General features: G+C 37.6%; 2 protein-coding genes across 4 annotated transcripts; one reads left to right on the forward strand and one right to left on the reverse strand.

Moving 5' to 3' along the window:
- Positions 1-2,411: 2,411 nt before the first annotated feature.
- LOC106636531 (protein fem-1 homolog B) lies at positions 2,412-7,508 on the forward strand. 3 transcript variants are annotated; one of them, XM_089592589.1, is made up of 10 exons: positions 2,412-2,846; positions 4,741-4,918; positions 5,002-5,234; positions 5,321-5,661; positions 5,745-5,905; positions 5,986-6,146; positions 6,244-6,390; positions 6,475-6,704; positions 6,807-7,030; positions 7,121-7,508. In XM_089592589.1, the coding sequence occupies exons 1-10, from the start codon at positions 2,685-2,687 to the stop codon at positions 7,276-7,278; spliced, it is 1,995 nt and encodes a 664-aa protein (XP_089448715.1). In that variant the 5' UTR covers positions 2,412-2,684; the 3' UTR covers positions 7,279-7,508. The 3 variants fall into 3 exon arrangements, with proteins under 3 accessions (XP_089448715.1, XP_089448717.1, XP_089448716.1); XM_089592591.1 differs by having other exon boundaries at positions 5,017-5,234; positions 6,244-6,396; XM_089592590.1 differs by having other exon boundaries at positions 2,413-2,846; positions 5,017-5,234.
- A 559-nt stretch (positions 7,509-8,067) lies between these two features.
- On the reverse strand, positions 8,068-11,710 carry LOC149374568 (uncharacterized). The gene is made up of 13 exons (XM_089593195.1): positions 11,603-11,710; positions 11,365-11,502; positions 11,117-11,296; positions 10,357-10,470; positions 10,158-10,265; positions 9,944-10,048; positions 9,779-9,874; positions 9,593-9,697; positions 9,409-9,510; positions 9,230-9,334; positions 9,020-9,144; positions 8,434-8,547; positions 8,068-8,349 (listed from the first exon to the last, which is right to left on the reverse strand). The coding sequence occupies exons 2-13, from the start codon at positions 11,468-11,470 to the stop codon at positions 8,215-8,217; spliced, it is 1,395 nt and encodes a 464-aa protein (XP_089449321.1). The 5' UTR covers positions 11,471-11,502; positions 11,603-11,710; the 3' UTR covers positions 8,068-8,214.
- Between the last annotated feature and the right edge of the window lie 1,228 nt (positions 11,711-12,938).

Below are 12,938 nucleotides of genomic sequence, written 5' to 3' on the forward strand. Positions count from 1 at the left end.
AAGTGGCCCATACGTGTCGCGTCAAGGTGCTGACAGAGCGAGTAGCCAAAACGCGGGCACAGCTAGAAGAAGAAGCAGAAGAAGGAAACGATCTGCGACGCGAACGCTATTTGCACTTGACTTTGATTTTTTGGCCACCAGTACCCTATACACACGCACACATAGTATACCCCCCATTGAATCCACTCGGACGCTATACTTTTCGTATACGCGTTACTGGGCGATTCGCGCATCATACGCGTCCCATATAGCGCGCGAACAAGTTCATGTACGACCGAAATAGCTCGGTGTATTTTTGTAGCGAAATGAAGCGCACTTACCTGCGCACGCGAGAGAGAGATATAATATTCCCCGACGCTCTTTCTTTTCTCGAGGTGCCGGGCGCCAGAACGTCGAGATCGTTTTCTCCGGAGACGAGATACTGGGCACATATATTATACATAAATACCCTATACGCACGACTCCACTTTCGGATTCTCTGCACGGCTGTATGGGGTCCTTGAGGATGTACCGATGCTTCGTGGAGTGAATTTTTTTTTTTTTTTTTTTTCGCGGCCCTTTTAACTCGATATTGCCGGTGTTCGCGAAGCTTAGATTTTGTGGGGGACCAAGCGTGTATGAGAGCTGCACCCGGTCGTTACACCCTTTCGCGGACTTTGCGGAAAAACTGCGCGACGCCGATGTTTGGCCTTGGCACTCGAGACAGTGAACTTATGGCCACTCGGTCTATTTTTATCCTAAAGTGGGAAAATTTTGTGCAGGTTGTAGCTGCTCGCAAGATTGATTGACTCGGGGAAAAAAGCCTTTGCAACAAAAAAAAAAAAAAAAAAGGCGATGCTTTGGTGCACTATTTTGTTCTCATCCTCATTGTCTGTAACCAAACTATGTCGGTGTTCCCAAAGTCATAAGCATTGTGATGAATTGAAAAAAAATTTATTTACTAGGTGACAAAAAATAAATAAATAAGTAGAGATTGTACTTTATTTTTTACCATGTCCTCGAGGGGTGCATTTTTATCGCCATAGTATATTTTATACACGTCGTGTATGCTTATCAATGTACACATAAATCATGGCATTGCATTGTATCGTATCTCGTGCCATTTTTTAGAGATAAATCAGATATAGTGAAGATCAATGAGGGTTTTATTTTTAACCGACTGTGCGAATCATCATTCATGGCAAAACTTGAATCTTTCTTCGATATTGTTTTTATAAATAACGTTTGAACACAAGTGATTTTATTCTTATTCATATTGGCACGAAAATTCAATTTCTTTTGCTTCACTGCCGAAACGGGTCATGACGTTTTTCTTATACGTAATATCGGTAAGTAGATATACGTTTGTAAATGTTTTAACACTCGCAACGTTTATAGTTGTATATAGATATGAATACCGGGTGCATGGCAATCAATTGCGCTACCCGTCGTATTTCTATTGTACGTTATTAATCAGGGGCTTGCTGCATTCAGCGGTCTATTTTCGAATTCTTACTGCAATTTCATCGGCACGGACAGTACAGGTAAGACCACATTATTTTATATCACATATAGTTCTGATGTTTGGATTTCCATTTTGCTTTTTTTTTTTTTTTTTTTTTTTTTTTTTTTTTTTTTTTTTTTTTTTTAACAAAGGATTTTTGTACTGTGAGGAAAAACCCACAGTATACACATCATGTTTGAATATAGATACAATCTCCCTTGGCATCGATTTGTTTCACTTTGAGACGCCTTTTACTTTTTTTTATTATTACATACTCAAACCAACTGCTATTCCAATGATTGTTATAATTACTTTCTACCATGAGACTCTCGCCTATACAACTCTAATTTGTTCAAGCATAAAACACCAGCGAAAAAGTAAAAAAAAAAAATACAAAGGTGATATAACAATCATAAAGAAAAGTGCCATTTTTTTATATTGTAAAAATCTACGATTCTGGTTCTCACTGGACCATGATGTTGGAAAATTCGAGCCAGGGGCCGAAGTATTCAAAATATTTCCATTTCCATGAACCAGAGTCCCATATATTGCATAGAGATCGGATCAAAAACTTAATTGGTGGACAAAACGAGAGAAGGAAAATACTCAAGATGACATTGCGCTGCCGCAACACGTATTTGGACACAATACTCGCTGCTCTTCCATATTCGTTTACCTAAACCGATTTTTCTTTCTTATGGACGTATATGAGTACACGCACCCACGCATATAGGTATATGACATTCCCTCGCTCCGCAAAAGCTCTCGACTCTAAAAAGCAAGCTCGGCCGCGCAGGTGCGTATATATAAATATATTATTCTTAGCCCCTCCAACATATGCTGGCTCGTCGACTCCGCGCGCGCAACAGTCAACAGAGAGAGAACTGAGAGACGAGACAGACAGTGCTCGGTGTTGGCCAAGTTCGGTCCTTCTGCTGATGCTGAACCTATAGGATTGCTAACGCACCGCGTGCCATTTGTCATTAGCAGGTGTAGCTCGGAGGTGCGCGTGTGCTGTTTTTTCCTTTGCTTCTCTTTTCGGGTCATCGACGACGGAGAGAGAGACAGAGAGCCATTGTTGGGCGATCATCCCGTTGGGCTCGTGTATATATATATATATGATATATATATGTACCTGATTGAGTAAATAGCCCTTGCGAGTAATCATTGGTGCCGCGGCGGTATCAGGGACGAGCGGTAAATGCGAGGAGGTGCAGCCGAGAGGATGGAAGAGGAGACGGAAATCGTCGGTAGTTCCCTGATGAACCGGGTTTACTACGCGGCCAGGGACGGGTTGGCCATCACCCTCTTCGCCATGCTCAACGACGAGGAGCCCGAGCTCTCGACCAAACTCATCAACCAGGTGAATTTACACGCATCTCTCTCTCTCTCTTTATAACTTCAAGTGTGTGTCTTTGAGCTGCTTGTTTTTTTTTTTTTTTTTTTTTTTTAATTATCGTGATGCTTGTTGAGGTGGTAGCTTTGTGTGTGCCGATGATGCTGATTCGTCCGTGCAAGAAGGTTAGAAAATTTAAAAGGGCAAGTGCAAGCTTCGGCGCGTGTCTGCATGCGTGCATAGGTATTTTTGTATACTTACCAACCATCCTGCTCTATCTTACATAAGTAAAACCAATGAGGTTGTTTTTTTTTTTTTTTTTTTTTTTTTTTTTTTGTTTTTCAAACCAAGGTTGTTTTGCGTTGTTCGTCGTCAATTTGTTTCACCCCGCGCGTGCTGGTCTAAAGGAGGCTTCGGGTAGCGAAACAAAGTTTTCGAAAGATCTTTGATGATTACTGGTGGAAAAATTCAATGTTATCTTCACGATGGAGCCGTTTTTTTTTTAACGAAAGCATTTGAAAAGTTATTCAGTGCACCGATTTTTTGTTCATACTTTTTGACGGTACTAATATTTCCGGGAGATAGTGTATATAGTAGTGTATCACTTGTTTTTAACGCTATTGTATTTTTTTCATTACAAATATCTGACAAGATGGTAAGGAAAGTGGAGTGGAAACTTTCATGGTCTCGAGTCAGTTTTATCGATGATTTTGATTTTTCTGGATACCGATTGAAAGTGTAAACATGTTTAATATATAAAAAAAATCATTTGAGCCTCCTTTACAGCAAGTAAAAGAAAAAAAAAAAACGAGTTCGAGAGAATGGGGGTAGTTAAAAAGCCGATGCTCATCTAATTATACACGGACAGTGTGTCACACACAGAGCCCGAATCGAATTCTGGAGCAGGATACATTTTCGAGCGCTTGTATTCGGAGCAAGCAAAAACATATTTTCCAATTTCATATTACACACATGCTCATATTTTCATAGCTGTAAAAATAATAATAGTGATACGACGCTTTGGTATACATTTGTATTTGGAGCCCCAAGATTTTTTTGTTTTTAAAATTTTTTTATAAGATTTCAATTCTGATGAAAAGTCAATTTAAATACTTGTGGTTTTTTTTTCCAGTCAACTGTGATAGCACAGAGATTTTTTTTAAATCTCATTTGTAGTCGACGATCAAACGAATTGAGTTGCTCGATTGTTATTTATAATTTATCTATTGATAGTTTAGGGGTTTGCCAGATGCAGTTAAACACACAAAACCAAACCTTTACAATTAAGAGGATGAAAATAAAACACTTTGACTATAATACTTATACCGTTTATGATAAGCCCTTGATAAATTAAATGCCAAACTTTTGGTAAAACTAGTGTGGTGTGTATGGCGTTAAATTTGAAATCGCATACAAAAAAAATTATTGTTTTTTCTTGTATTTACAAAAAAATAAAAGCGTAACAGTTACGGGTACCGTTGAAAAATTGTTTAAGTAAATTCATTTTTGCTATTCTTACTTAAAAAACTACTTAACAAGCATCTTCAGGAACTCTTATCAAATTATCACATTTACGTAAAGGACGAGCCCATCCGAAGCATCCTTTGTGTCCTGATATCAGACAAAGCAAGATTGGGGCATGTGTTTTCCAATAAAGAAGCCAAGAGTTTTGGCTGCGAGCCAAAATCATTTGCGCTAAGATCTTCCAAACAAAGAAAAACTTGAAGACTCAACGAAGAACATGACTTTTTTTTTTCCCTGCCGAGACGATTTGTTACATTCGTTATTGGATTTATTTTCAAACACGAAACTAATGCATTCGACGCGTGTTTGCAACAACAAACAAATTTACTTTTCCATCGAACACAAAATAAATTGATGTAATTGGATAAAGTAATTTTTTTTGTTTCCTTCATTTCAGAGCTTCTTGCAAGAAGATGGCCAATGTTGCTCTCCGTTTATCGTGGCAGCCAGATACGGCCACAACCGAGTGATAAAAATGCTCTTGGAAAAATTTAAAATAGACATCGAGCAAGAGGGAAGAGTAAAATTCGACGGATACATTATCGAGGGTGCAAGCGCCCTTTGGTGTGCTGCTGGTAAATGCGCTGTTTTTTTTTTTTTTTTTATTTACATTTTATATCCAATAAAAAAAAAAAAAAAAAAAAAAAAAAATTCAAAGTAAATAAACACACAGGCGTGGGACATTTAAACGTGGTGAAAACACTGGTTCAAGCGGGAGCAAACGTGAATCACCCGTCGAAAACAAACTCGACTCCAGTGAGAGCTGCTTGTTTCGACGGAAGACTGGACATAGTCAAGTACTTGATCGATCACTCGGCGGACATTCACATTGCCAATAAGCAGGACAACACTTGTTTGATGATCGCTGCCTACAAAGGCCATCTCGATGTCGTAAGTGACCCCCCAAAAAAAAAATTAAATAAAAAAATGTTATAACCGTGACGATGAACGAAACGCGCACCATTGTTGGGTCGCAGGTGAGCTTTTTGTTGGAAAATGGAGCAAATCCAAATGGAAAAGCCCAGAGCGGCGAAACGCCTTTGCACTTTGCCGCCGAGTGCGGTCACACTGCCATAGTCAGGGATTTGCTAAGACACGGGGCGAAATTGACGAAGAACATGAACAACATGACACCGTTGATATTGGCGGCGGAGAGAGCGAGAGCCGAGGTTGTCGAGTGCCTCATTGAGCACGAGAACGTGAACAAGGAGGACATGATCGAGGCTTACGAGCTTCTTGGCGCTTCGTTTGCCAACGACAAAGACCAGTACTGTCTCCACAAATCGTACACCTATTTGCACAAAGCCATGACCTTGAGGTATTATTTGGATTGATGTTGCTTCGAAAAGTTACTTTTACATTATGAAATTTTTTTTTTTTTTTTTTTTTTTCAACAAACAGGTACAGCGATCCCAGTAACGTTGTGAAAAAAGTACTCGGGGATCCTGTTCCAGCGTACGAAAATTGGCGAGAGTCAGAGACTGTCGAGAGATTGGAAAGTTTTCAGCAGAGTCCCAATTCGCTTCACATGGAGTCCCTTGCGATAAGGGAAAGGATTTTAGGTATTGGTAGTTTTAAAAAAAAAATAAAAAAAAAAAAAAACAATTATAATGGCATTTACGGAATCGTTGATTAATTTAAGGAAAGCAAAATCCAGACGTGCCACAGCCTGTGATTTACAGAGGCGCAGTTTTCGCGGACAGCGCGAGATTTGATAGGTGTATAGATTTGTGGTTGCACGCCTTGAATTTACGACAAATGAACAACATGTGGATCTCTAAAGATTTATTGCGATTCGCGCAGGTGAGTGTGTATATACGTATTCGATTGTGCGAACAAAACACGGATACATATTCCGGAATGACACGTGGTTTTGAAAATATACGCCCGAACGTTACAGGTGTTTTCACAAATGATCCATGTCGGGGTCGAGCTGAGGTTGCACCAAGTATTGCAAGTTTTGGAGGCCATCGTTGTCGAGTTGGGCAGGAACAAGAAAAAACTGACCGAACCCGATCCCAAAGAGGACAGCGAACAATCGATTGTCGTAAGTGTACATTAAAAAAAAATATACATATCAGTGGTCAAACGAATTAATCCAATATCAAATGTTTTGTACCATATTTTAAAGGACGAAATCGAGTCAAACATAACGATAACGTTGTACATCTTGACAATATTGACTCAATTGATGACCTTGAATAAAAAAGAATACGACGAGGTGGACGTGAAAAGGGCACGTTTTTTGGTTCATCAATTGTGCGCCCTTCAAATGAGACTGAAAGATGGCCAGACTCTGCTGCATCTTGCAGTGAACGCGGACACGCCAGTCGACGATTTTCACACGAACGACGTTTGCAAGTAATGTCTCGAGTCCATTACTTTTTTTTTTTTTTTTTTTTTTTCTTTTTTCTTTTTTGATCAAACCCTTGGAAAAATAATACACGTGTGTATCTTTGGTAGATTTCCATGTGCAGCGACGGCGAAATTACTCATCAAATGCGGGGCCGACGTCAACGCAATGGACAACGAGCGAAACACGCCGCTTCACATCATCGTTCTGTATGAAAAGCCAATTAGCGACTTCATGACGCTGCACTCGATTATTTTGGACCTCGTTCAAGCAGGCGCTCACATGGACACCGTCAACAGCCAAGGAAAGACACCTTACGATGCGGCTACCACTGGTAATTTACTCGTTGTCTTTGACAAGCTGTCTCGAGTGGCCTTACAGATAAAGAAAAAATAAATTTCGTTTTTTTTTTGTTTTTTTTCAGGCGTAGCCGAAATAATTCTTCGAACACAAACGAAGTTGTCTTTAAAGTGCATAGCGGCCAAAGTCGTGAAAGCGTACAATCTTTCGTATGCCGGTAACGTACCACGTAACCTTGAAAGTTTCATCGAATTGCACGGCCCAGGGATGAAACAGGGCTGACACTGTGACTGGATGTCGTTGAAGGGACGACTTTCTTAGATGTTCCTGATTCAGAGAGATTATACACTGAGGTCAAACCACGAATTGTAGATAGATTTTTTACAACAGAAAGTTATTGAAAAAAAAAAAAAAAAAAAAACTTTATATTTCACCGTTATTTCTTAATGTGTACAGATGTAATTTTTATAACTTGTCAAAATGTAAAAAGTGTTGCAGAATAAAAATTTTAGTACCGTTCGAAATAGTTTCTTTTTTTTCCCTGTGGTTAAAAAGAAAACTTTATTTAAAAATGACAGCCGTAAAAAGACGTGTATGTATGAATAAGAAATAAATAAGTAAAACATTGGTATGAAAGTAAATTAAATTTTAAGATAAAAACATGTAGAAATTATGTCAATTTATGCGGACGTAAAAATACATGCATATTACAAATAGTTTTTGTATGGATTAATATAATTATAAAGTCGTTAGTTATTTCATTTTGTTTGGGTATCACTTGGGTTTCTTAACTTTAACAAAATACATCAAAATAATTAAATTCAAACAAATTTACAAAGAATATTCAAATTTATTTATAAATTTTTTTTACTCTGATTACAAAATATGTATATGTAGCAGTTGTGCCTTATGCGTGAAACTTTAGTTCGTTTTTCTGAAAAACACTATTTGACACTTTTGTAGTTTAAGTATTTGTGACATCACGTATGTGTATATATATAAATGTATATATATATATATATATATATATATATATATATATATATATACAATCTTACATTTGTTATCAGAACTAAAAAAAAAATTAAAAAAAAATACGTTTAATAGAGGAAGAGCTGGTGAACAGCACGGTCGAGCTCACCTTATTCCAATTATAAAATACACGAACGTGATGTAAAATAATTGGTTTTAAAAGTAACATTTAAAAGTCGTTAAATTTTAAAGTACTATCTGTCTCGGCACGGGATGACTGAGTAACAGTGCACCATTATCCAAAACTATTGGTATTGATTTCTCGGTGTGATAACAAATCAGGTGACTCACACTCTCAAATATTCGATCCTTAGTTCTTATCTGAAATAATTTAAAAAAAAAATTGTTTTCACGATTCGTCGTAAGCCAAACCAAGTTTAAGATCAGATGTAAGTATATACTTACACTTTTTGTGGTGGAGTCTATGAGCATTAAATGTCTTGGATTTCTATTTTTCATACCCGTAAGAACGTAATTTCCTGGCAAACCATGAGAATCGCGCACAAGAAAGTCTCCATCCTTTGAAAAAAAAATTTTACATTCAACACCAGAATCTGTTATTATCAAGAATTATTTCGAGTTGTTTTTGCTCAACTGAAAAAAAAGTGGTACGTCTAAGTCATTCAATAAAAAGGGCTGTTCATTAAATTTTTAAAGAAAAAGCGCCACCCGTGGAGTAAGAATCATCCGCGCTGTTTTGTTGGGGATTATTGAAAAAAAAAGAAAAAATGTTAAAGCAGCCGTTCTCCTCAAAAAATAATTAACTCAAATTAAAGCCTCGTTAAACAACTGTTATTATCTTACGCTTACAGTAAAAAAAAATTAATTAAAACGTCGTTAGTTTCGTTATCATAAAAAATTGTTTTGAAACAAAAGAAAAGAAGAAAAAGAAATAGATTTTCTGAAGTGGAATTTTTGACCAAATAATTTCAAAAACTTCCTTTTAATCCCAAGCCGTTTGCACAAACAAATAAAAACAAATCGCAATTACTCTAGCCAACAGTTTCTCCGCTTCACTGCGACCAAGTCTCCCATGGTACCAAATCTCTTGTCTCAATTGCCGCCTCTGCGACTGTGGACTCTTACTTATTTCCGAGAAGCATCTGCTGTATGTATCTACGACACATAATATGTATATATTTCACATTAAAATGTGACGTGATGTCAAATGAAATTTTTTTTAGTTTTCCACTCGACTTACGCGTATTGTTACCATCTAGCTCAGTTTCCGTCTCTCGGCGATTGTGGCTCATCGCACTGTTCACGGACTGGTCGTCGTAATCGCACAGTGATCTCGAGCTAGAAGCTGCAAAAGCTTCCGATCTTGGGTCTACGCTCACTCGTAAGGATGAAAATTCGCGTTTTTTTTTTTTTACTTACTTATGTCGCTAGCGTCGCAGGACGACTCGGTGTCTTTTCGATTGTTGAACTCCTTGATGACGGCGTCGTTGATGTAGCCGGGCTTTTTTGCCGAATTGGAGGCTGTAACCAGAGTCCGTCCGTACTCTCTGTTTTGTGAAAATGAAAAAATGAAAAAAATAATCCATTTCAATGTTCGACTTACTTGGATCAATGGCGTCGAAGGGCGATTCGGTGTCTCGCCGATTATTGTTGTACGCCTTGATAACGGCGTCGTTAATGTATGCAGGTTTTTTCGCACATTTTTCGGCTGTAAATTTTTTTCAATCAGAGTCCACGAGATTCTACGTGATTTTAAAATCAAAAATCAAACGTCCGATTCAAAACTTACGTTTACCGCCGGTGTCGCCGGTGTCTCGTCGATTCTTGGTAAACATCTTTATAACGTAATCGTTAGCGTACCCGGACATCTTTTTGGAGGTCGAAGCTGTGCCGTTTCAAGTTAAAACTTTGTCCGATTCGTAAATACAAAATTTAAGTTGATTGTTCGACTTACTTGTGCCATTCCCGTTGCAGGGAGCCGCAGTGTTTTGCTTGTTGCTGTTGAACGCCTTGATCATGGAGCTGTTGATGTAGGTGTGCTTTTTTTTGGGGTAAGGAGCTGTGAAATCATTTGAACTTGAGTTTATAAAATCCGATGATTAAAAAAAAAAATATATATATATATATATATATATATATATATGAGTTTAGTTTTTCGTTCAACTTGCCTTTGTTGTTCGCATCTGAGGAGGTTGTCGCGGTCTGCCGTTGATTTTTGTAAAATGCCTGTATCACCGCTTCATTCGTGTAGCCACGCTTTTCTTTGGATCTGGAAGCTGGAAGATCAACGAAAAAACAGTAGTTTCTGATTCTTTTTTTTTTTTTTTTTTTTGTTAAATTACAAAATGTAATTTAATTTCTCGTTACGTTTGTTGTTGTTAGCATCACATGATGAAGTGCCGGTCGTTTCCCGCTGATTGTTACGATGCGCCTCGATTATGCATTCGTTTGCATATTTTTCTTTTTTCTCCGAGACAGCATCTATAAAACCGTATGAACTAAGATTGCGTGAATTCGCTGATTTTTATAAGAAATCGAGCATTTCTCAACAAATTTTGCTTACAATTTCCTTTTTTTACAATGACAAAGTATAAACGAACAGGTAATTCTCTAAAAATAGTTTTTTTTCTACAATAACGTATGTGCATGCATCGTTGGAAAATTACTAAATATAAGTATTATTACTAAAATTCAGTGCAATTAATATTTATTAAATCCCACAAAACAAACCACGTGGTAATCGATCTTTTTGAGAGAAGGTGGCATACTGGAGTAGACCTGGTCTTACCCGTGGTATCAAATAACTATCGCCACCACTTTTAAAGATAAGATTGATAAAAGCAGTAGAAAAAAATTTTTTATAATTTTCTTTGTCAAAAATAATTAACGGTATTTTTTTTTTTTTTTTTTTTTCATATGAAATAATCCCTTTGATTTGGATACCAACTCAGTATTTCCTTTCTTTCGTGATAAATCTACAGACTGAACCACACAAAATGATTGTTTGTTAAAAAAAAAAAAAAAAAAAAAACAAGGTGGAGAGTGAAACCCTTAAAACTCCAGCTACGAAAATCCACCCGCGCTTGCTTCTCCTCGACCGAAAAATAAGATTAATTGTTCAACTTACGCTTCTCCCTTGAATCGTACGCGGTTGAAATCTCTCGTCGTTTTTTCCGCAGCGTCTTAATGACGAAATCATTGCCACGCTTGTGCTCCGGTTTCGAGATGGAAGCGCTCGGGCTCGGGTCTTTCGGCACCTCCGAGTCCTTCGGCACCTCCGAGTCCTTCGGCACCTCCGAGTCTTTCGCTGCAACAACACGTCACGATCAAGGACAAAAAATGTCGTGAAAAAATCGTGGATTAAACGCAAATTACCCGGCAACTGCGGTTGCGTGCACTTCATGCATTTACTGCAAAGTTGGTCGGGCACGGGTGCGTTTTGTGCACGGCGATTCTTTATTTTGCTAAACAGCATCCCCATGATTGAACCTCTTGTGTTATCGAGTGGCAGTTCTTTTCCGGGTGTTTCCCCGTTGGTAAACGAGAGGTGGAAAAAAAATAAAAAATAAAAAAAATAAAAAATAAAAAAAATAACTCAAAATGTCACACTCACGCGTGACATACAAACGTCGTTTGGTATGTTTATCGCAGGGTTACTTGAATGCGCTATAGCCCAGAGATTCACATATCGCACCGCTGCGCGACTCAACTGCCGGTTGGAACCACGTAATGGCAAACTCTGTCTGCGTTCCGACAAGCATTGGTCGACCGAGTCGAAAATCTTTTGGAAGGCTATTGTCTCCAAATGGCTTTTAATGACGAAAAAAAATAATTTTTACGTCATTTACGTGGAAAAAAAAGGCATTGTGATACGTCGAGCCGTTGCGCGGCGCAGGCAATTGGTCTTTTCTTTATCTAATATTTCTAAACTTTATACACGTAGCCGAGCGATAGGCGTTGCTTTGGACTCGATGGTATCAACGCCCGAAGCGAACGATACGAGTGTGTGGCTAGTTTTTACACCGATACATTTTTTATACATATATATGTATATGTAGTATACTGGAATTGCTAATTGTAGGTATAATGTATAGGCAGTATGGATATTTCGTATGCATTTTTTTTCTGCTCGTTAAAATAAAATAGCAAAATCAGTGATTTTCTACGGTGTAAAGTCAAGTATGTATACATATAGGAAATACATCACACGCAAGTGCATTCCTCTTTGAGTCTTTTTAAATTCGAAAGCTTATCAGAGTAAAAATGCCATTACGGTCATTAGAACTTGTTCCCGAAAAAACTTTTTTTTTTTTTTACGTACGTACGTACGTACGATGGACAGGTATACATACGAGAAGTTGAACTTCAAACTGTTAGTCTGTAATTTTGACGCATGCGCACGAGAAACCCATTTAAATTTGATTGCTTTTGTCGTTACACATTCGGAGAACACATTATAATTATAATAAGTATACTGAAGCCCCACGAGAGAAAAGTAGTTGGAAACGAAGTGGAGGTTGTTGCATTAGAAAGTTGCAGTAAAACCTCAGAAGAAACAAAGTCATTAGTGACGTACTTTTTTACGAGTACTTTTTTTTTTTTTTTTTTTTTTGTAAATAATACTGCATTTATGTATTTGCATGCATACCATATCCTTTGTGCATCCTTCGCAACTTTCGGAGACAACTGATATTTATTTATTCGTATCACAAATATCTTGCAGTGATGGCCCATTACCTCCATTTTTTACTTCGGCGTGAATACGATGAACATTTATACAACGTATTGTAATTTTCCTTAAATTGTTACTCTTAAGAAATATAATAATAATGCTTCTTTTACTATTACGTACGATTTCAATTTTTTTATACAGCTCATCTACACACTTGCCGTGATAAATAGTTACATTTGGAAGCTTAAAATCTTTAAAACAGTGTGAGTCATCTACA

The sequence above is a fragment of the Copidosoma floridanum genome, unplaced genomic scaffold, assembly GCF_036245765.1.
Source record: "Copidosoma floridanum isolate Cflo_tuat_1 unplaced genomic scaffold, Cflo_Japanese_pri ptg000019l, whole genome shotgun sequence".
NCBI lineage: Eukaryota > Metazoa > Arthropoda > Insecta > Hymenoptera > Encyrtidae > Copidosoma > Copidosoma floridanum.